The 24125-nt window shown below is 37.1% G+C and overlaps 1 protein-coding gene across 3 annotated transcripts in view; it reads left to right on the top strand.

Moving 5' to 3' along the window:
• Nucleotides 1-24125, top strand: part of RBBP8 (RB binding protein 8, endonuclease) — a 95565-nt gene that overhangs the window by 58918 nt on the left and 12522 nt on the right. For all 3 annotated transcript variants that reach the window (XM_029227259.1, XM_029227268.1, XM_029227276.1), the window contains exons 8-16: nt 2687-2862; nt 4778-4882; nt 8834-8919; nt 10429-10538; nt 11624-12506; nt 12588-12714; nt 13634-13722; nt 14627-14744; nt 23968-24108. In XM_029227259.1, coding sequence (XP_029083092.1) covers nt 2687-2862; nt 4778-4882; nt 8834-8919; nt 10429-10538; nt 11624-12506; nt 12588-12714; nt 13634-13722; nt 14627-14744; nt 23968-24108 — 1835 coding nt within the window. The remainder of the gene's footprint in view (nt 1-2686; nt 2863-4777; nt 4883-8833; nt 8920-10428; nt 10539-11623; nt 12507-12587; nt 12715-13633; nt 13723-14626; nt 14745-23967; nt 24109-24125) is intronic.

Genomic DNA, 24125 nt, shown 5'->3' with positions numbered 1-24125 from the left:
TGTGTGTGTGTGTGTGTGTGTGTGTGTGTGTGTGTGTGTGTGTGTGTGTATGTGTGTGTGTGTGTGTGTATGTTTTTTCCTTTTGTATGTATGTTTTTTCCTTTTGTGATCCCAGCTACTTCTAGATTGGCTCTGCCAGGAAATCAGTTTCTTCTCATGACTCATTCATGTTTCAGGTTGAATTTTTATGACTAATAGGCAGGTAGCCTGTGATGTGATTAATTAAAGTGAGGTCAGATAGATTTCATACTCCATTAATTTGTAAAGGTTTCTCGTATGACTTTAGTTTACTTTGTTTTTTCCAGAATAAGATGGTAGAATTGTAGGTAGAGATTAGATATTAGCCCTAAAGATTTTACTCAGTATATAGGATTATAGACCACAAAAAATATTGATATTATCTAGGAAATTAAGATACAAATCCATTAGGAAAAATTAATCTCTTTTAATTAAAAAAAATCTCTGTTGGTCATAATTTATAAAAATCTCATTATTCTTTGTTTGAAATATGTAGTATTACAAACTGATATGAGTATATTAGGACAGACTGGTTTTGTCATGTAAAGCCTAAATGCCTGACAGACTGATAAAAATTGGTGGCAAATAAGGTCAGTGATGGCTTGACATGGGAAAGGCAGTTGAGTTAAAGTGAATTAACTTTATTTTGCTCAATACCCACAATTCAGTCCAAACCCAGTCTTTAGGTGCCTTCGGGCCTGAATTGAATTGGGCAAGAACATATGCCTAGATCAGCACAAATTTATTTTTCTAGTGAAATCTGGGAACCTCTCATATTCATTCATTCAATAAATATTTATTGGGCATGTACCAAGTACCCACTATTGCAGACACTTGTGATGTATCAATGAACCAAAAAGATCCTTATCCTCTTAGAGCTTACTTTCTGGCTGGTGAGCAATAGACAAATCAATTATGTACTATGTTAGAAAGCAGTAACTGCTATGGATAAAGTAATAGCAGAATAACAAGGAACCAGAGTACTAGGGTGTGGGAAGGGGGTTGCAGTTTTAAATAGCATGTTCAAGGCAGGCATTGATGAGAAGGCAAACACTTGAAGAAGATGAGGCAGTTAGCCATGTGATATCTGGGGATGAGCATTCCAAGCAGATGGAACAGCTGGAGCAAAGAACGTAAAGTAGGGGTGTGCCTGGTGTGTTTGAGGAGCCTGGGGAAGCGAGGGTGGCTGGAGTAGAATGTAATATGAGAGGAGTCGGGTCATGGGGGAGGGGGATGATCAGATCAATCATTATAAGGAGCTTGGCTTGTGTTTTCAGTGAAGTGGGGAGATGTGGCAGGTTTTAATCAGAAGAGTGACATGATATGATGTAAGTTTTAATAAGACTATTCTGACTGATGTGTTGAGAGTACTGACAGTGAAGCGTGGATAGAAGCAGAAGTAGAAATTCAAAGTCTGAGTCCTACTTGTAGTCAGTCATCAGCCCCATGGTCTATACCAAGGATAACAGTGTTGTCCTGGGAGTCTGGCTGCCAGGGTCTAGATCCTGCTTCTGTTAAACGTTTTTATTTTATTTTATTTTTTATAAATTTATTTATTTATTTTTGGCTGCATTGGGTCTTCTTTGCTGTGCGTGGGCTTTCTCTAGTTGCGTTGAGCGGGGGCTGCTCTTCATTGTGGTGCACAGGCTTCTCATTGTGGTGGCTTCTCTTGTTGCAGAGCATGGGCTCTAGGCGCTTGGGCTTCAGTAGTTGTGGCTCACAGGTTCTAGAGCACAGACTCAGTAGTTGTGGTGCACGTGCTTAGTTGCTCTGTAGCGTGTGGGATCTTCCCAGACCAGGGCTTGAACCCATGTCCCCTGCATTGGCAGGCGGATTCTTAAGCACTGCACCACCAGGGAAGCCCTTCCTATTTTATTTTAGTAAGTGACTTAACCTCTGTATCTGTATTTTCTGTTTGTAAAATGAGAGTAATAATGATAATACCTTATACTTAAACTGATACAGGTAACACTTTGAACAGTGCCTGCTAGTGTAAACCTGCAACAAATGTTGGTGTTACCAGTGTTAGTATTATTTATCACCCTGAATTTGTCATTTGCCAAGTCTTGTTGATTCTGTTGCCAGAGTGTTTAACACTGGTCCCTTCCTTTCCATACATATCTTCAGAATTCCAGTTCAAACCCAGAGAAGCTCCTGCCTGAACTATAACAGCCACTACTTCCTTTCTTTCTGTCCCAGTCAATCTTGCACACTCTTGCTGCTAGATTGTCACATTACTTCCATTCTCTAAAACCTTCATTCCTTTCCTCTTGCTTTCTAAATTATGTGCACACTTAGTCGAGGCTCTCCTTCATGTAGTTCCGGCTTGTCTTTCTCTAACACAGGTACACAGTACTGCCTGCCTTTAACTCAAACTTGGAGGATCCTCTGCTGATTTTCTCTGCCATTTGAAATTCTTTTAATTTCACCTCAAGTACCACCAACTACACTTTCTACTTCACTTCTCACAGTAATATTCCCCACCTGGTACTCCAGTCATGTGAGTATTTCTCTAATCCTTGTATTTAGACTTGGAACATCAGATGCAAGGAATTATATCTCTTACGGCTTCATACCTGTGTTCTGCTGTCACTCATACCATGTGCTAGTTGTTTTAATAAATATTTATCAAACTAATTTTCATTCGGTTGTCCTTATTTTCCTCTAGGAATGATCAACCACATCAATCAACCGATCTTGAAACTGAGGAAGATGTTATTCCAGATTCACCAATAACAACCTTTTCATTTTCTGGCGCTAACCGACTACGAAGGAAGGAGAACCTCCACGTCCGATACGTAGAACAAACACATACTAAACTGGAGCACTCTGGGTGTGCACAGGGTAAGGATTGGAGTTGTAGTTTAGTTACCTGGTTCTGTTGAAAAAGAAGTATTCATCTATTGTTAGGAAGATAGTCATTTTTCAGGTAACTTACGTTACAACTGTAAGTTTAACTTCCATTAGTGAAGTGACTGGGAAGGCATCTACTGCCCGTATTATGTATAGACGTGTGTTGCTCATCTGAATATGTAAACACTCAGCATTTTACAAAGGTAGTGAATAGTTTTCTTTTTATTTAAAAACTATTCCTATGTGTATATATCTGAGTAGGATACATGGGAAGAGGAGATATCCTAACATTAAGTTCCACCTACTGTGTGCTGGTTATTTTGCTGATTTGAATACATTATTACTGTGTTTTAATCCTCATGACAGGTTTGAGGTAGCTACTAGCACCTTCGTTTTATAGATGAGGAAAGATTTGCTCATCTAGAGGGGTTAAGTAACCTGTCAAGTAAGTAGATGAGTCAAAATTCAAATATAGATCTTCCTGGCTCTAAACTATTGTAGTTTCCAAGTCTTATCCACAGCTACTCCCACCAACGCTTTAACTAGCTATTTTTATTTTTTATAATATGTAGCGTTTGGTGGTAAATCAAGAAATGGCTTTATAATGTATCTACTTCGTGGCTTGTCAGTGGCATATTTCTAATTCCAAGCCAGTTGACCATTTCTGCTAAATGCTTTGGAAATACCTTTTCATGTAGTCCTGAAATTTATCCTGTGATGTGATACAGTGCTTATTCCTTTTAATATTAATCTAAAAGTAAATATTTTTAAAACTTTCATCTTAACCTAAACTGTTTGTAACAAGGAAAGCACTCGAGGGAAAGGAGTATACACAGTCTTAGAGATATTTTTCTAATGCAAATAAATTGTTGACAGTAGCTATGCCTTTTAAAGAAACAGTAGATCTTAATCTTTGATACTGGAAAATTGACAGTTTTCCCCCATTTTATATGAGCTTGCATCACCATCTAGTGGAAAACAAAAGAACTGTTAAAAATCTTACACGTAATTAGGAGCTAAATTAAAATGTAAGATCATGGATTTAGAATGAACATTTGTGGGCCTTTTTGTCTGGTATCAGATAGAACATGAATCACTACAGATAAGCATCGGCATAATTTAGATCATGTTTAAATCCATCTGAAAGAATATCCAGAAAAGCAAATCACAGCAATTTTCTTTTTTAGGAAAAGTCGTCTTTTGTATCTAGTAAAATGCTCTTGGTTTATTTTTTCATTGTATGAGAATAACCTGTAACTATTTAAAACTTTGTCAATTTTAATCTTGTTCTGATCATTTTTACTTGGAATATGAAATTCTGCTTTTAAAATACGCTTTTGAGCCATGCAAATTATGTTAAAACTAATTTAATGACTAGTTACTCCTTTTCTCTTTCTAACCATCCATGCTTATTTATTTTTACATGTATACTGCTTTTTAATGATAATTTCTAGTTATAATTAGTAAAAGTCTATTTCCCTTTACTTTGTCCTTCTTTTGGTTTTCTTTGAATTAAACCCTTAAATAGTGGAATGATTTCTGATAAAGCATGTTTCAGCTTTCCTTCCAGAAAATGAAAACTCTAAAACAAAGATTGAAAAAGCTGTATGATGCAATATTCATTTCAAATGAACCTACTGATTTGCAATGATACACAAGGAAAAGATACATTAAAATATTACAACTCTAGAAGGCTTAGGTCAGAAGAATTTATCTGTTCCAGTCCTCTCTACCCCACTGTCCTAACTACCAACTTTGTTTCTCAGTGAAACTAAAGGAATAACCTTTTTAGAATATTAAAGTTACGTGAATAAAATGCACTTCTAGTGCATTTAAAGATAGATTTGTATTGGCTTATCATTTTTCATGATTGTTTATGTGTAATCTCTCTTCTTTTTTCCCTTAGAATTGAGAAAAATACCAAAGTCTTCAACTCATCCACCACATAAACATAATGAACGTGAAATTCTAGTAGCTGACACTTGCGATCAGAGTCAAGCTCCAGTGGCTAGTAAGCAAGATACTGAGATTACTTTATAAGTTTAAAATTGGTGTACAAGAGTGACCGTCTGAATTAGACAACGTTTTAAAATATTTTCCGTATAATTTTGTTTGTATTATTTGTTGTTTAGCAGTCCTTTTCATATTGGAAAGTAATGTTATCCTGTTATTAATTCATATTAATATCCCTATCCACATTAATTACAATTGCTAGTAATTTTAAGTAAATAAGGCTTTACTGTGGTTTACTCATTCATTCAATAAATATTTGGATGCCTAATGTATACCGGGCACTAAACAAAACAAAATCTTTAACCTCATAGAGCTTACAATCTAGTTGGGGAAGAGAGAAAATAAATATATGTTAGATGGATCAGGGGCTCTGAAGAAAAAGCAGGGTAAGAAGAGATATTAGAAAGCCTCACTTTAAAAGCAACATTTGAGCAGAGACTGAGGGAAGCAAGTGAGTCGTGTTGATTTCTGGGGCAAGGGCATTCCAGGTGGAGAAGTCAGTAAGCACAAAGGCCTTGAGGTGGGGGTGTTCTTTGGTTTGACTGAGGAACATTTAGGAGCCCTGTGTGGCTGGGGCAGAGTGAGGGAAAGGGAGATTGGTTTGGGCACCTCTGTTCTTTAGAGTTGCTATTTGCTAAGCAACTGGGAGCAGGAGGTTTGCAGGGTGGCTGAGGGTAGGGGTTTGGTTTTGAGAATATTTTGTTTTCAGATGCCGGGTAGACATTCAGGTAAAGATTTTGGATGGGTAGGTGGGTGTGAATGTAGAGAAGTCTAACACAGAGATACAAATGGAAGCTGTTAGCATGTAGGTGGTGTCTGAAGCCATGAGACTGGATGGCTAGCCAAGCAAGTGAGTGAAGATGGGAAAGAGAGGAAGTTCCAGTACTTAGCCCTGAGGCACTCCATTACGTAAAGGAGCGATTCTCAGCTATTTTTTATTATCACTCCCACGTGGCCTTTTTAGACACCCCACCGCCCCCCTGCATCACTTCCCCCATGAGATTTTAATACTGCAGATATACTGTATTGAGTGTATGTGTATCTGTGTCTCATACATAAAAATATTTTTTTGCCCCCCAAGAACCATTTTCACTTCCTCGGAGGCAGTATCGCAGCTGTTGGGATGATGATATAGAGATTGTGAAAATGAGGAACAACCAAGTAGCCAGAGAAGGAGCTGCCAGTGAGATAGGAGAACCAAGATAAAGTGGCGTCCTTTAAACCAAAAGAGAAAGGACGGAGTGGTCACTGTGGAGAACAGTGCTGATAGGTCGCAGAAGATGAAGACTGAGTATTGACCGTTGGATTTGGTCCCCTGGGGATCACTGAGTGTTTAACTCTTAATGAGAGTTGTTAAAGTGTAGAGGTGATCAACTAGACTATCATGTTCAAGAGAACCGGAAGGAGCACTTGTGAACAAGTCCTTCAGGGCCTTTTTGTGGTGAAGGGAGAAGGGAGAACGGACAGTGGCTAAAGAGAAACATGGGTCCAGGGAGGATTTTAAAAGATGGACTATTATAGCATATTCAGCATGTCTTTATGCTGATGGAATGATCTTGTAAAGAGAGAAATGAGTAATTCTGGAGAAAGAGGGAACAATTGCTAGATCCTTGAAAAAGTGAGAGGAGATGAAATGCAGAGCAAAACTGGGAGGACTGGCCATGGTTAATCACTTACTCATTTTATATTAGTAAAATTAGTAAAATCAGAGCCTATACTCTGAAAGCTACAAATTTTTTATATTAGTGTATGTATGTTTGTGTGCATGTGTATAGACAGACAGTCAGGCAAAGGCTGCAGGGGATGTTAGACTGTGTCAGAACCTTGCTTCTCAGCACTTGGGAGCCCATTTCCTTCTGCTGCTGCCAGAACTTTACTCCATCAGTTGTTCTCATCCTGTATCTCCAGTTTCTCTGCAGGTTCTTTCTTTTCAACATAAAGATACATGTTATCTTTTGTCTTTTAAAATAACCCCCTCTTAATTGTCTCTACTCTCAGCTAGAGCTTCTCTTCAAAGCTGAAAAAGCAGTCTGTGCTCAATTTCTCCTTTCTGTCAACTCCCATTCACTCCAGGAAGAAAAAGGGGTGCAGGGGAAGGGAGGAAGGGGGGCGGAAAAGAGGGAGAGGAAGGGGGAGAAAAGGGGACACATCCTCACACTCTCTTCTCTCACTCATTACATTGGAACTGCTTGGCAGTAGTCATCAGAGACCTCCTGGTTGTTAAATCTAGTGAATGCTTACCAGTCTTTATCTTACTTGACCTTTCTATGACATTTGACATTGCACACACTTTTTCTTGAAGTGGTGCCACTCTCCTGATTCTCTTACTTACTGTTCATTTTTCACCTTCCATTACTGGCTATTCTTTCTCCATCTGTCTTTTAAATGTCACTGTCCCCAGTATATATGATCCTTGGCCTAGTCTTCTCTCATTTTCTTTTCTGGAGGAATCTTCACTTAGAGTTAGTATTCTGCTACCACCTATATGATAATAAATTCCAAATCTATCTCTTTCCAAGACTTTTCTCTTGAATTCCAAACTGATGTATCTGCCTGCTATTGAACATCTATACCTGGATATCCTTACACTTCAGCATGTCCAAAGTGAGACTTTCTTGTCAAACCTGCTTATCCTTTTATTTACAGTCTCAGTGAATGACAGTTTACATACCTCTCTGAGTTACCTAAATCAGAAAACTTCGAATCATCTTAGATTCCTGCTTCTTCAACTCTCACATGTAAACAGTCTCCAAGTCTTATTGATTGCACCTCCTACACATCTGTCATGCACATTCTTCTGCACCCACATGATACTAGCTTGGGCCATCAGCATCTCTCATGAGACTCTTTTAGTAATCTAATTAGTCCCGTTGCCTATTAGTGAGCGCTTCTTGTTCTGTCAGCCTGTCTGAATCACCTTTTTAGCCCAAATGTTGCATCTGTCCTCCATTAAAAAACCCTTGACTATCTCTTCATTGTCTACAGGATAAATTTTAAATTCTTTAGCATAATCTGATCCCTTATCAACCTGTCTGCGCTCATGTCCTAACTACCATTTTAGCTTTTGCACTTTGATTTCCAGCAGTTGAACCACATGTAGTTGCCTCAACATGCAGTTTCATTTCACATATCACACCTTCCACATACCTAGAATCCTCTCTGCCCCCAGCCCAGTTTAATTCCTTTTTCTCTCAAGGGTCAGCTTAGTCAACACTTGGTGAGCTTTCCTTGTTTTCTCAAGGCAGACTTAGGAGTCCTTGCTCTGTGTTTAATGACGCCTTTTGTGTACCTTTAATGTTTATCACATTTTATTGCAATTTTCTTTATACCTTTCAACTATAGCAGCCCATAAGCTCCTCGAGGACAACAACCTTTTCTCTTCGTAGCACAATGCCTGAAACCTAGTATGTGCTACATAAATACTTGTTGACTTGTTGAAACACTGTATACATAAAACTTTATAAAATATTTGAACACAGGTGAATTCTGTATAAATATGTTGTGTTAGCTTAAAACTTGAAAATTATGCAATGCTGAAAATCTCTCTGCACTGTGAGAGTTTTCATGAAGTGAAACTCTCATGAAAGTGTTTTCATGAAAGGTTACTATATAAATACGGTTTGATATTCATGCTGTGTCTTGTATCACAAGAACTCCATTTAATTATATGTTTTTTATGATTTTTTTCCAGTGGAAATAAGAAAAATAATCTACTTGTTAACATTCAATTCATTTAGGAAAAATAGAAAACTAGCTGAAAAAGTTTGGCTAGATACCTGCAACTTACTGCAATTTATAGTAGATATTTTGGACTTTACGTAGAATTTTAAAAATTGTTCAGTGCCATTTTGTAAAGTGGTCCTTTGAGCTTTTTCTTTCCTTTTACGTATTTTTTCATACGTCTAGTTTCTACAATTGTATAATTTGTTTTGTTTTTTTTAAAACTTAGATACACATGGAAAAAGCAGTTATCCTCCTGATAATTTAGCTACAGTTGTTGCTGAAACACTTGGACTTAGTGTTCAAGATGAGTCTGTAAGTAATTGTTTACTTTGGTGATAATATGAGTTAATTAGTGTCTTTTGAGGTCAGTTTTTCGAGAATTGAGCAAGAGAAAAATTATTTTATCCAAAGATTATTGGATAAAGGCCTAGAACAAAAATTGATGTGACTAGAAAAGCCCATTTATATTATTCACCCCAGGCAGTCGCAGAAATCTAGAATCTTTAGAATTCTTGGGAGATATAGGTTGTGGGTTGAATCAAAATTTATATGACTTAGAGGATTTAGCAACCGTCTTCCCTCTCCCCCTCTCCTTCCTACCCTATTCCAACCAAGAGAAGACTTTAAGAGAAGTCTTAAACCTTTAGGTTGATTTCAGAATTTATTGGATCTTTTCAACATCCTTTAAACCAGGCTTTGATTTGGAAGATAGTCTGAATTCTTGGGTCTACTATAGATCCTTTAATTCATCTTTGTCCTTATAAATGCCAGTCCAATTAGACCAAATCTTTAGGAATTGAGTCAGAAATTGACCCCATGATTTTGTTGTTTTAGTTCTTCCTTCCATCAGACACATTTACTCTTTTTCTTAATTGATCCCTAAAAAATGGAAACCTTGAATTCTTCAATCTTAGGGAAGTTTCATTTTGGTACAGCTTTAAAACTATTCTTTTGCTTTAGTCAGTAAATGTATATATTGAATATACATTTAATATATGTAAATGTATATTCAAACCGTTGAATTGGTTTTTCACTGCATTTGAATTTTTTTTTTTTTTTGGTCCTTTCTAGTTTTAAATCTCTCTTCAAGTGATAGTGGGTAGTTTTTACCCTTTGAACTTTAAATGTTTTAATGGTTTTTAATTCCGTCCTGCCCATAAACCTGGCAAGTCAGTAGTTTAGACACCAAATCTAGTAAGGGAACTGATCTCTAAAGACCTGCTGCTCAAAGTGTGATCCACAGGCCGACAGCATTTGCATCCTTGGAAATTTGTTAGAGATAGAAAATCTCAAACCTAACCCCAGACCTACTGAAAGAGAACTTATATTTTCACAAGATCCTCAGTTGATTTGTATGCATGTTAAAGTTCGGGAAGCACGGCTCTCTAAAGCATCCTTTTAAATTTGTCTCCTATAAGTATGATCAGTCATCTCTCTTCCCTTCCTCTAACTAATCTAACTAATCTTGTTTTTTGGAATTGGCAACCACCAGTCTGCTTTCTGTCCTTATGAATTTACCTATTCTGAATAATTCATATATAAATGGGATCATATATGTGGCTTTTGAGCCTGGCGTCTTTCACTGAGCCTCATCCACATCATAACGTGTATCAGTATTTCATTCCTTTTTAAGAATAAATAATCTTGGGACTACCCTGGCAGTCCAGTGGTTAAGACACCACGCTTCCACTGCAGGGGGCACGGGTTTGATCCCTGGTCAGGGAACTAAGATCCCACATGCTGTGTGGCACGGCCAAAAAAACAAAGAGAGAATTAGTAATCTTCCATTGTATTTATGTACTTTATATTTTATTATTGAAGGAATCTCGAGGTCCTATGAGCCCTCTTGGTGATGAGCTCTACCACTGTCTGGAAGGAGATCACAAAAAACCTTTTGAGGAATCTAGAAGAAATAGTGAAGATAGTTTAAGGTAATTTGGGGCACTTCGGTAAAAACTTACAAACTGTCGATGAAATTCCATTACAGTGAGTTCCATATATTTAAACTATTTCTCTCCCTCAGTTTGTTATTCTGGTTGTATTAATTTTTACTTAAAAAAATATTTTCCCCAGTTTATGACCAATTGAGGGTTTTTTGTGTTAATGTAGAGAGATGGATATTACTTTTAGATTCTTTCTGTACTTCTATCAAGGAGTACTTAAGAGGTCCCAGCCTTATCTCCTTTAAAGATCCAATCATCCCTTCTGGGTTTGTATTTTCAAAAACTGGACATTTTATGAAATCCATTATTAGTTCAGATGAGCTTCCAAGATTGGGATACATCTTGTTTTTACTAATTTCAGAACATCCCTTAACTAACAGTACCTATATTTATGTGGTACTTTGCTTTTTAAAAGAGCTTTCAGTATTAGATACATATATCACATTTAATTTGTCATCATAGTAACTCATTAAAGTAGGTTTTATTACCCCCATTTTTTACAGTCAACAAAAATGCAGCTTCACAAAGGCTAAATGTCTTTTTAAGACCACACAGCTATTAAGTATGAGAGTCAGAGCTCTTAGCCATTCCACGTCTTCAAACTTAACCCTAATGCTCTTTCTACTGCCACAGCTGTCTCCTCTGCTACAGGCAGTCTGGGTCTTGAGTTATGTTCAATTCTGTAGTATAAGAATTTTGTTTCTTGGAGTTACTCATGATAAGATTTCGTAACAGCAAAAGAATTTGGGTCCCCAGTGGGATTTACTAAAATATGATTTTATTATATAGTGAATTTATTTAAGTTACTTAGGAAAATATTTATAGATAGGAATATCATTGTATTGAGATAGGTTTGCTGTATCATTTCCCTCTGCTTTTTGTCAGCCAAATAAAGAGAAGCCAGCAACTATATTGTATCTTAAATTTTGGTTAATGGTCTGCGTCTGAGATGTGGATAAGACCTTACTATTAATAATTGTATATTATTAAAAGTTTTCTCATTATGCTTGTCTTTTAATTTTTACCTTATTTCTTTAATAGGAAAAAAGCTTTACCACCCTTTATTTTTTTAGATTTTCAGATTCTAATTCAAAGCCTCCTCCTCAAGAAGAATTGACTACTCGGGTATCATCTCCTGTATTTGGAGCTACCTCTAATGTGAAAAGTAGTTTAGGTTTGAATACAAGTTTGTCCCCTTCTCTTTTAGAGACTGGGAAAAAAAACCATCTGAAAACAATGCCTTTCAGCAACACTTCTAATTCTAGATCAGAGAAACCTAGATTAAAATCTGAAGATGGTGCCCTTTTCACACATCATAATATTGGGGCTGAAGTGAAGAAGATCACTAACCAGTCATCTTCTAATAAGCAGATGCTTATAAATAAAAATACAAGTGAGCAGGATAGTATTGATCACATTAAAGATACTGTTACTGATAAAGATAAACATGTGGTACCCCTGAAATCACTGGGAGGCCGAACCAAAAGGAAGAAAATCGAGGAAGAAAGTGAGGATGAAGTAAGCTGCCCCCAAGCCTCCTTTGATAAAGAAAATGCTTTTCCTTTTCCACCGGATAGTCATTCTTACATGAATGGAGACTATGTGATGGATAAACCTCTGGATCTGTCTGATCGATTTTCAGCTATTCAGCGTCAAGAGAAAAGCCAAGGAAGTGAGAACTCTAAAATCGGATTTAGGCAAGTGACTCTCTATGAGGTTTTGAAGCCTGTTCCAAAGGGCTCTTCCTCAAGCCGTAAGGCCTTGAGTGGGAGCTGTGGGTTAACCAGAGATTCCCCAGAAGAGCCCAGCAGCTTACAGGAGTCCCTCCTCCAGTCCTTGAATAAATCTCCAGATAATAAAACACTGTTACAAATAAAGGAAGAAAATTCTATCTTTAAAATCCCTCTACGTCCACGTGAAAGTTTGGAGACAGAGAATCTTTTTGATGACATGAAGGTTTGTGTTAAATGTTCAAGGATTTTGATTAAAATGGTTGTTGTGATTTCTCCTAGATGCTAATAATTCTTTCTGTTTTAGGGTGCTGGTTCTCGTGAGCCTATAAAAATAAAAACCAGGTCAGTCCATGGAGCATGTGAACTTGCATCAGTTCTTCAGTTAAATCCATGTAGAATTGCTAAAACAAAGTCTCCACAAAACAACCAAGGTATGTACACTATAAATAGCATTTCTACTCTTTTTTAATGACTTTGAGTATTGTAATATATTATGTACATTCTTTGGATAGACTGAATTATTTTCAGAAAAAATATCTTATCCCTGTGTGTTTCTGTGTTTATAGCACAATTCTTATTGGTTTCACTTTACATGTGATTTTCCTGCTTTTTGAAAAAATAAATTGACATCTTTAATACCTACTTTCTATAGGTGATTTTATAGATTTACCTGTTCTATGTAGTTGTTTCTTATTTTCTTTACAAAAAGAAAGCTTTAAAAAATTTAAACTATACAGATTTTAAAAATATAAAAAGTAGAAATTTATCGTCCAAACCTTGTTCCTCACCCATAGATAGCCTGTCCTTTTCTTTGCATTTACGTGTATATCTGTAAACATTTGCATGTGCTAACTCTGTGTTTAACCTTTTGAGGAACTATCTAACTTTCTTCCAAAGGAGCTACAACATTTTACATTCCCACCAGCAGCATGTGAGGGTTCCAATTTCTTCACATTTTGAGGGTTCCAGTTTCTCCACATTCTCACCAACACTTGTTACTGTCTGTCTTTTTGATTCTAGCCATCCTGTGGGTGTGAAGTTATATCTCAGTTGTGGTTTTGATTTGCCTTTCCCTGATGGCTAATGATGTTGCGCATCTTTTCATGTACTTATTGGCCAGTTGTATATCTTCTTTGAAGGACTGTCTCTTCAGGTCCTTTGCTTATTCTTAATTGAAGTAATTGCCTTATTATTGAGTTGTGACAGTTCTTTATATATCCTAGGTACAAGTCCTTTATCAGACATATGACTTGCAAAACTTTTCTCATTCTGTGGGTCCCATAATGTTTTAAAGTGATGAGAATTTTAAAACTTTGTTTTTATTTGTGCATTTTTTTCTCCTTATCTAAGATGTATCCTTTGAAAACATCCAGTGGAGTATAGATCCAGGAGCAGATCTTTCTCAGTATAAAATGGATATTACTGTAGTAGATACAAAGGTAAGTTAGAAAATAGAACCAAAGCCCATGTGGTTATTCTAGTGTATTGTTAGTCACCCTGCTGTCCTGACTCACTCTATGACCTTGAGGGAATCACATACCTCTTACAGCCTTCATGTATTTATTCAGAAAACTATGAAATAATAACACTTATTATGCCAACATTATGGTATTTTTGAAAGTGTAATAATAATAATAATACTTTCTGACTTTAGAGAACTTTGCTGAAAAATATAGTTTTAAAATAATGTAAAATGCTAATTACATATTTTAAATAGTTTTATTTTTTTATCAAAAGATTAACTTAAAATAATCTACCTTCAAGAAAAAAATTTCATTTTTCCCAGTTGGCTAATTTTTTTAAATACTGTGTATTTTTTCATTAAAATTCATAGCAGAAATAAATTTTTTGGTTTGTATTTAGGTTCTTCATAGTTTGAGAAGTTCTCTTTCACTTGGTAGCATATTAATAAAGTATGTAACAGTTGCTAGAGTAATAATAAATATCCATTAAGAAATCAAATTTGACTTGTGAACTTTTGTTCTTAGTGTACATTGATGTTCATTTCTGTGAAGCAGATTAGGGAAGAAAGGAAGCTCCAGGGATCGTGGTAACGCATAGTTCTCTCATGCTTGGCAGCAGTCCTTTTCCTAGGCTTGAGAGATGATGCTTGTATATCAAAGCTAAAAATGGTTTATAGGCATTTAAACCTAAATGTATCTATATTCCTAAAGGGTAAAGGTAAATATTACTTAATGCTACTGAAATGTAAGTGTACACTTAAAAATGATGAAAATGGTAACATTTATGTTATGTATATTTTACCCCACCCCCCCAAAAAAGTAAATATTAGGACATAAAGGAATGATTGTTAAAATTTTGAATTTTTAAATATTTATTCAGGATGGCAGTCAGTCAAGATTAGCAGGAGGAGAGACAGTGGACATGGACTGTACATTGGTTAGTGAAACTATGCTTTTAAAAATGAAGAATCAAGAGCAGAAGGGAGAAAAAAGTCCAAGTAAGATTTGATTTTTTTTTTAATTTTAATACAAATGTGGAGGGAAGTTTATAGACATACCATTGCACTGATGAGTATAAGTGACCTCTTCACCATAAACTAGTTTTCCCCCCCCCCGTTCTCATAATACTAGATTTCTCTTTAGTAAAGCTTAGTGTCAATATTTCAGGAAAAAAATCTTTAGTAAAAATAATTTTTATTTCCAAAAGAATTCAAGTTGTTTCCAGGGGTCAGCAAACTACAGCCAGCTACCAGTTTTGTAAGTAAAGTTTTACTGGAACGCAGCCTCACTCGTTTATTTATTGCCTATGGCTGCTTGTTGAACACAGCAGCAGAGCTGAGTAGTTTCTGCAGAGACCTTATGGCCCCACAGGCCTAAAATATTTACTGTCTGACCCTTTAAGAAAAAGTTTCCTGATCCCTGGTTTAGATAATTTTTTTAATAAAAGGTGTAAAGGGAATCTTGAGAGTACTGTTTTAGAAATACTATTTTCCAAAGCAATTTGATAAGGGAAAAAAGGGAGGATTCCACTGAGAAGTATTAGTATAGATTTGCAAATTAGCAGTAAACTAAGAATGATAGTGTATATGATGAGTGAGTGACTCTGCCATATTCTACTTCTATAGAAAAGGAGATTTGGCAAAACTACAGCCCTTTGTAGTGAGAAACTGTTAATTCTTCATCTAAAGCCTTGATTTTCTGAAAGAGGTGGGAACAATGGAAGGATTTCATTTGGCACCACCTTAGCAACATTCCTAACTACAGAGGCATGTGACATGAGATCAACTAGACTGGGAATAGTTGTCATTCATCACCCTTATGTGTTAAAGAGTTAGGACCTGCCACGTGATGCAGGGCTAAAAGCAGAGGCCTCTTCCAATGATCGTCTCTTAGAATTGAGGACATTCAGACTGTGTGTGCATCTTCTGCTGAATATTCTCTAATCTACCTGCTTAGGGCCCAGTAGTAAAACAGCCAGTCTTATCCTTGCTTCTTAAGAAACACCTTATCTCTTGCTGCCCCAAATGCAGTAAGTGAGAGAAAATTTTAATAGCCTTTGCCTTAATTCTTTGTTCTTGAGTAATAATATCCATACAATCAAGTACCTGGCTGCCTACGTTGAGAGGACAGTACCTATTAAAAGTAAACCTTAACCAGGTGTCCGCTCCTCTGGTGAGATGGGGCCGAAAGATGCTCTCCTCAGCTCCTTGCCTGGGTGGGCAAGTTAGGCACTATGGCCGGCAGAAATCCTCGTTTGAGGGTCCCACCGAGTTCCCCAGTCAGAGTGCTCCAGCTGAGCAGCTGCTTGGGACTACTGCTCGGGCGCTGCAGAAAGCCTTTTTGGAATCTGACATGTTATCACTTTGGGACCATTGGCCAGCTGCTCCTGACTTGGCCACATGAAGGCTCAGACTGTCCCAGTCTCTGAACTGAAGAGAACCAACACTATTAGCATATCTCTCACCACCATGAATGCAAGGTATTTCAATGAAGAGTATCAGGAGGACATCTACAAATCCCAGACAGGCATGTGCAAGCTCTGAGGAATGGTGGAATAACCCAATGTATCTGGGTGACCTTTGGAGACAGCTGTGACAGAGCTACAACTGGGCAGTGGCTGACACCCAACTCATGGCCCACCTTCTCCTGCCATGTGGCTGACAGGGTCTTAGTGCTCTAGCAAGCTGTCAGGCCTGAGCCTCTGAGGTGGAAGAGTCGAGTTCAGGACATTGGTTCACCAGAGACCTCCCGGCCCCACATAATATCAGTTGGCAAGAGCCCTCCCAGAGGTCTTCGTCTCAACGCTAAGACACACCTCCACTCAACGGCCAACAACCTCTAGTGCTGGACACCCCATGCCAAACAACTAGCAAGACAGGAACACAACCCCACCCATTAGCAGAGAGGCTGCCTGAAATCATGCTAAGTTCACAGACCCCAAAAAACACCACTAGACGCGATCCTACCCACCAGAAAGGCAAGATCCAGCCTCATCCACCAGAACACAGGCACCAGTCCCCTCCACCAGGAAGCCTACACAACCCACTGAACCAACCTTACCGACTAGGGGCAGACACCAAAAACAACAGGAACTATGAACCTGCAGCCTGCAAACACCCCCCAAACACAGTAAGTTAAACAAAAAAGAGAAACACACAGCAGATGAAGGAGCAAGGTAAAACCCCACCCAACCAAACAAATGAAGAGGAAATAGGCAGTCTACCTGAAAAAGGAATTCAGAGTAATGATAGTAAAGATGATCCAAAATCTTGGAAATAGAATGGAGAAAATTACAAGAGACCTGTAACAAGGACCTAGAAGAACTCAAGAGCAAACAGACAATGATGAACAGCACAGTGAATGAAATTAAAAATTCTCTAGAAGGAATCAATAGCAGAATAACTGAGGCAGCAGAACAGATAAGTGACCTGAAAGATAAAATAGTAGAAATAACTACCACAGAGCAGAATAAAGAAAAAAGAAAAGAATTGAGGACAGCCTCAGAGACCTCTGGGACAGCATTAAACGCACCAACATTCGAATTATAGGGGTCCCAGAAGAAGAAGAGAAAAAGGGACTGAGAAAATATTTGAAGAGATTATACTTGAAAACTTACCTAATGTGGGAAAGGAAATAGTCAAGTCCAGGAAGCACAGATAGTCCCATACAGGATACATCCAAGGAGAACACAGCAAGACATGTACTAATCAAACTATCAAAAATTAAATACAAAGAAAAAATATTAAAAGCAGCAAGGGAAAAGCAACAAATAACATACAAGGGAATCCCCATAAGGTTAACAGCTGATCTTTCAGCAGAAACTCTGCAGTCCAGAAGGGTGCTGCAGGACATACTTAAAGAGATGAAAGGAAAAAACCTACAACCAAGATTACTCTACCCAGCAATGATATCATTCGGATTTGACGAGAAATTAAAGCCTTTACAGACAAGCAAAAGCTAAGAGAATTCAGCACCACCAAACCAGCTTTACAACAAATGCTAAAGGAATTTCTCTAGGCAGGAAACACAAGGAAAAGACCTACAATAACAAACCCAAGACAATTAAGAAAATTGTATAGGAACATACACATTGATAACTGCCTTTAATGTAAATAGATTAAATGCTCCAACCAAAAGACATACACTGGCTGAATGGATACAAAAACAAGACTCGTATATATGCTGTCTACAAGAGACCCATTTCGGACCTAGGGACACATACAGACTGAAAGTGAGGGGATGGAAAAAGATATTCCATGCAAATGGAAATCAAAAGAAAGCTGGAGTAGCAATTCTCATATCAGACAAAATAGACTTTAAAGACTGTTACAAGAGACAAAGAAGAACACTACATAATGATCAAGGGATCAATCCAAGAAGAAGATATAACAATTGTAAATATTTATGCACCCAACATAGGAGCACCTCAATACATAAGGCAAATGCTAACAGCCATAAAAGGGGAAATCAACAGTAACACAATAATAGTAGGGGACGTTTAACACCCCACTTTCACCAATGGACAGATCATCCAATGGAAAATAAATAAGGAAACACAAGCTTTAAATGACACATTAAACAAGATGGACTTAATTGATATTTCTAGGATATTCCATCCAAAACCAGCAGAATACTTTTTCTCAAGTGCTCACGGAACATTCTCCAGGGTACATCATATCTTCGGTCACAAATCAAGCCTTGGTAAATTTGAGAAAATTGAAATCGTATCAGGTATCTTCTGACCACAACGCTATAAGACTAGATATCAGTTACAGGAAAAAAAACTGTAAAAAAATACAAACACATGGAGGCCAAACAGTACACTACTAAATAACCAAGAGATCAGTGAAGAAATCAAAGAGAAAATCAAAAAATACCTAGAAACAAATGACATTGAAAACATGACGACCCAAAACCTATGGGATGCAGCAAAAGCAGTTCTAAGAGGGAAGTTTATAGCAATACAATCCTACCTCAAGAAACAAGAAAAATCTCAAATAACCTAACCTTACACCTAAAGCAATTAGAGAAAGAAGAACAAAAAACCCCCAAAGTTAGCAGAAGGAAAGAGATCATAAAGATCAGATCATAAATAAATGAAAAGGAAATGACAGCAGAGATCAATAAAATTAAAGATGGTTCTCTGAGAAGATAAACAAAATTGATAAACCTTTAGCCACACTCATCAAGAAAAAAAAGGGAGAAGACTATAAGCAACAGAATTAGAAATGAAAAAGGAGAAGTAACAACTGTCACTGCAGAAATACAAAGGATCATGGGAGATTACTGCAAGCACCTATATGCCAATAAAGTGGACAACCTGGAAGAAATGGACAAATTCTTAGAAAAGCACAACCTTCACCGAGACTGAACCAGGAAGAAATAGAAAATATAAACAGACCAATCACAAGCACTGAAATTGAAACTGTGATTAAAAATCTTCCAACAAACAAAAGCCCAGGACCAGATGGCTTCACAGGCGAATTCCATCAAATATTTAGAGAAGAGATAACACCTATCCTTCTCAAACTCTTCCAAAATATAGCAGAGGGAGGAACACTCCCAAATTCATTCTGTGAGGCCACCATCACCCTGATACCAAAACCAGACAAAGATGTCACAAAAAAAAGAATACAGGCCAATATCACCGATGAACATAGATGCAGAAATCCTCAACAAAATACTAGCATACAGAATCCAACAGCACATTAAAAGGATCATACACCATGATCAAGTGGGGTTTATCCCAGGAATGCAAGGATTCTTCAATATATGGAAATCAATCAATGTGATAAACCACATTAACAAACTGAAGGAGAAAAACCATATGATCATCTCAATAGATGCAGAAAAAGCTTTCAACAAAATTCAACACCCATTTATGATAAAACCCTCCAGAAAGTAGGCATAGAAGGAACTTACCTCAACATAATAAAGGCCATATATGACAGACCCACAGCCAACATCATTCTCAATTGTGAAAAACTGAAACCATTTCCACTAAGATCAGGAAAAAATCAAGGTTGTCCCCTCTCACCACCATTATTCAAGTTTTAGCCACAGCAACCAGAGAAGAAAAAGAAATAAAAGGAATCCAAATCAGAAAAGAAGAAGTAAAACTGTCACTGTTTGCAGATTACATGATGCTATACATAGAGAATCCTAAAGATGCTACCCGAAAACTACTAGAGCTAATCAATGAATTTGGTAAAGTAGCAGGATACAGAATTAATGCACAGAAATCTCTTGCATTCCTATACACTAACAATGAAAAATCTGAAAGAGAAATTAAGGAAACACTCCCATTTCCCATTGTAACAAAAAGAAGAGGAGACAAAAGACCTGTATGCAGAAAACTATGAGACACTGATAAAAGATTAAAGACGATACAGACAGATGGAGAGATATACCATGTTCTTGTATTGGAAGAATCAACATTGTGAAAGTGACTATACTAACCAAAGCAATCTACAGATTCAGTGCAATCCCTGTCAAACTACAAATGACATTGTTCACAGAACTAGAACAAAAAATTTCACAATTTGTATGGAAAGAACAAAAGACCCCGAATAGCCAAAACAATCTTGAGAAAGAAAAACGGAGCTGGAGGAATCAGGCTCCCTGACTTCAGACTGTACTACAAAGCTACAGTAATCAAGACGATATGGTACTGGCACAAAAACAGAAATATAGATCAGTGGAACGGTATAGAAAGCCCAGAGATAAACCCACGCACATATGATCACCTTATTTTTTATATAGGAGGCAAGAGTATACAATGGAGAGAAGACAGCCTCTTCAATAAGTGGTGCTGGGAAAACTGTACAGCTACATGTAAAAGAATGAAATTAGAACACTCCCTAACACCATACACAAAAATAAACTCAAAATGGATTAAAGACCTAAATGTAAGGCCAGATACTATAAAACTCTTAGAGGAAATCATAGGCAGAACACTGTATGACATAAATCACAGCAAGATCCTTTGTGACCCACCTCCTAGAGAAAGGGAAATAAAAACAAAAATAAACAAATGGGACCTAATGAAACTGAAAAGCTTTTGCACAGCAAAGGAAACCATAAACAAGACCAAAAGACAACCCTCAGAATGGGAGAAAATATTTGCAAACGAAGCAACTAACAAAGGATTAGTCTCCAAAATATACAAGCAGCTCAATGTCAAAAAAACAAACAATCCAATCCAAAATTGGGCAGAAGACCTAAATAGACATTTCTCCCAAGAAGACATACAGATTGCCAACAAACACATGAAAGGATGCACAACATCACTAATCATTAGAGAAATGCAAATCAAATCTACAATGAGGTATCACCTCCCACCAGTCAGAATGGCCATCATCAAAAAATCTACAAACAATAAATGCTGGAGAGGATGTGGAGAAAAGGGACCCTCTTACACTGTTGGTGGGAATATAAATTGATACAGCCACTATGGAGAACAGTATGGAGGTTCCTTAAAAAACTAAAAATAGAACTACCGTACGACCCAGCAATCCCACTACCTGGCATATACCCTGAGAAAACCATAATTCAAGAAGAGTCATGTACCACAGTGTTCATTGCAGCTCTATTTACAATAGCCAGGACATGGGACCAACCTAAGTGTCCATCAACAGATGAATGGATAAAGAAGATGTGGCACATATATACAATGGAATATTACTCAGGCATAAAAAGAAACGAAATTGAGTTATTTGTAGTGAAGTGGATGGACCTTGAGTCTGTCATACAGAGTGAAGTAAGTCAGAAGGAGAAAAACAAATACCATACGCTAACATATATATGGAATCTTTAAAACAAGAAAAAGAATGTTTTGAAGAACCTGGGGTCAGGACAGGAATAAAGATGCAGACGTAGAGAATGGACTTGAGGACACGGGAAGGGGGAAGGGTAAGCTGGGACAAAGTGAGAGAGTGACATGGACATATATACACTACCAAATGTAAAATAGATAGCTAGTGGGAAGCAGCTGCATGGCACAGGGAGATCAGCTCCGTGCTTTGTGACCACCTAGAGGGGTGGGAGGGAGATGCAAGAGGGAGGGGATATGGGGATATGTATATACGTATGGCTGATTCACTTTGTTATACATATGTATATACATATGGGGATATGTATATACGTATGGCTGATTCACTTTGTTATACAGCAGAAGCTAACCCACCATTGTAGAGCAATTATACTACAATAAAGATGTTGGAAAAAAAGAAAAGTAAACCTTAACAGTGATTGTCTTTTTATAGTAAATGATGCTTAAATAACTTTCTTCTTAAGAAGATGACTTTGCTTTTAAGATTAGTTTTTTCCTGGGACCAGTTCCCGATAATGTTTTCCTCAGTTTTGTAGAAAAGGGAAAAACAAAGTATGACAACTTTGGCTTCAAATTTATGTAGTTAATCTAAGAAAATGATAGTTTCCCAAATATATTTGAAGCAAGTATCATATGGAGGTGAAACTAGAACTTAAACTAATGAGTTTAACTTGATCTTAAACTAAAATTACCTTGATAAATTTGACTAAGGTGTTGTGAGTACTATTGCTGAAAAATAAGTCACTCCAGTAATTTAGAGGATTAGAACAACAACCATTTTCTTATATTTCATAGTTTCTGTGCCTCAGGAATTCAGGAAGGTCTGGGCTGGGTGGTTCTGTCTCCGGGTCTCATGCAGTCATAGACACATGGTGGCTCGAGCCGGAACAGCAGAGGGCTAGACAGATGGGAGATACTTCGCATCTCCCTCTCTTCTTATTCAGTCTCAGGGCTTCTCCATATAGTCTTTCCACATGGGTTAGTTTGAGCTTCCTTATTACTTGGACACTAGGTTCCCAGAGTGAGCATCCCCAAAGAGCAAGGTGGAAGTGCATGATATTTTTATGATCTGGACTCAGAAGTTGCTCAGTAGGAGGAGTTCCAAGATCACATTATAAGAACAGCAAATGGAATAGGAGATATTGTTGAGCCCATACTTGGAAAAAAACAGTCTGCCCATTTTACCCATAAAGTAGATCTTTTTCATACTTAGAATTGGTTAGAGATGAAGCATACCATTAAACTCTCAATTACTACTATTTCAAGTCAAAAACTGATTTTTATATCTCTACTCTGTGTTAGACTTAGTAGATGCTGTGATAGAAAGATCAATAAGGATATGGTCTCTGTCCTCAAGGGCTTTACAATGAGAAGTCTGACCCGCAAACAAATAAATCATTAACTTATTGTGATTTACTAACAGCATACACAGAATGCTTTCGGAATGCGTAGCATACTTCCTGGCACATAGAAGTTATTTTTACTTACAGATTTGACCCTCAAAATGAAAAATGAACAAATGTTTAATCATTCAGTAATTATCAAGACACAGTTCTGTATCAGGAATTGGAGATAATAGTGAACAGAACAAAAGTACCTACCTCGTGGAGCTTACATTGTAATAGGGGAGAAACAAACAAGTATGGTATGCTAGATGATGGCAAGTGCTATGGAAAGATAAAACGGGGTGAGGTGCCAGAGAGTCTGCATGGGGGGAGGTGGTAGTTACTTTATATAGAGTAATCTTGGTAGGCTTCAGTTTTGTCATATTTGTTAGCCAACTGAATCTACTTCTATTTTTAGTAAACTGGTGTTTTTAAAAATACAATTATATAATGGAAATGTAGTTAGTACTCTGAAGATGAAGTTAGCACTTTGCATATCAAATATGGAATTGAATTCATTATTTCTGTAACACTGAACTTCCAAGTGTTAATGATAATGCAAGAAAATACTTTTTTGCTACCACATTAGAAAAATAAGCAGGTAAACAAAACTCTATAGAGGTTTTGATGTCAGTTATTTATACATAGTTTATTTAAACTTCATATTTTTCACCATTTATTATGCTGTGTTTTCTGTTCCTCACCATTCCTTTTGGTAGTTCCTTTTGGTTTAGTATGAATTATATTGATACATGAGCAGGTAGAGAGAAAAAGACTTTTTAACATTTATAATGACAGTAACAAAAACCAGCATTCTCTTGACATGAGTAAAGGACATTTGAAGGCATAACATAAAACCTTTATAAATGTGCAGTAACTACCCAGGCTTGGGGTTTGCCTCATACACATCTGAATTATTTTGTGGCAGTTCCTACAAGTTTCACATTGGTCTACATAGAAAGCAAAAAGCTTGCTTGTTGCCTAAGCCAATGCCTTTTCACACAGATGGAGAAAGAAAACTGAATGATAGCTTGGAAGACATGTTTGATCGGACTACACATGAAGAATATGAATCCTGTTCGGTGGATAGCTTCCCCCAAATAGCAGATGAAGAGGAGTCGTCAACTGTTACAAAAAAACCAAACTGTAAGGCACTTTCCTTT

Source organism: Monodon monoceros, unplaced genomic scaffold (assembly GCF_005190385.1).
Source record: "Monodon monoceros isolate NGI ecotype Baffin Bay Population unplaced genomic scaffold, NGI_Narwhal_1 Super_Scaffold_1, whole genome shotgun sequence".
Lineage (NCBI taxonomy): Eukaryota > Metazoa > Chordata > Mammalia > Artiodactyla > Monodontidae > Monodon > Monodon monoceros.
Note: the sequence above shows the minus strand (reverse complement) of the source record. Positions and strands in the feature narration are given on the sequence as shown.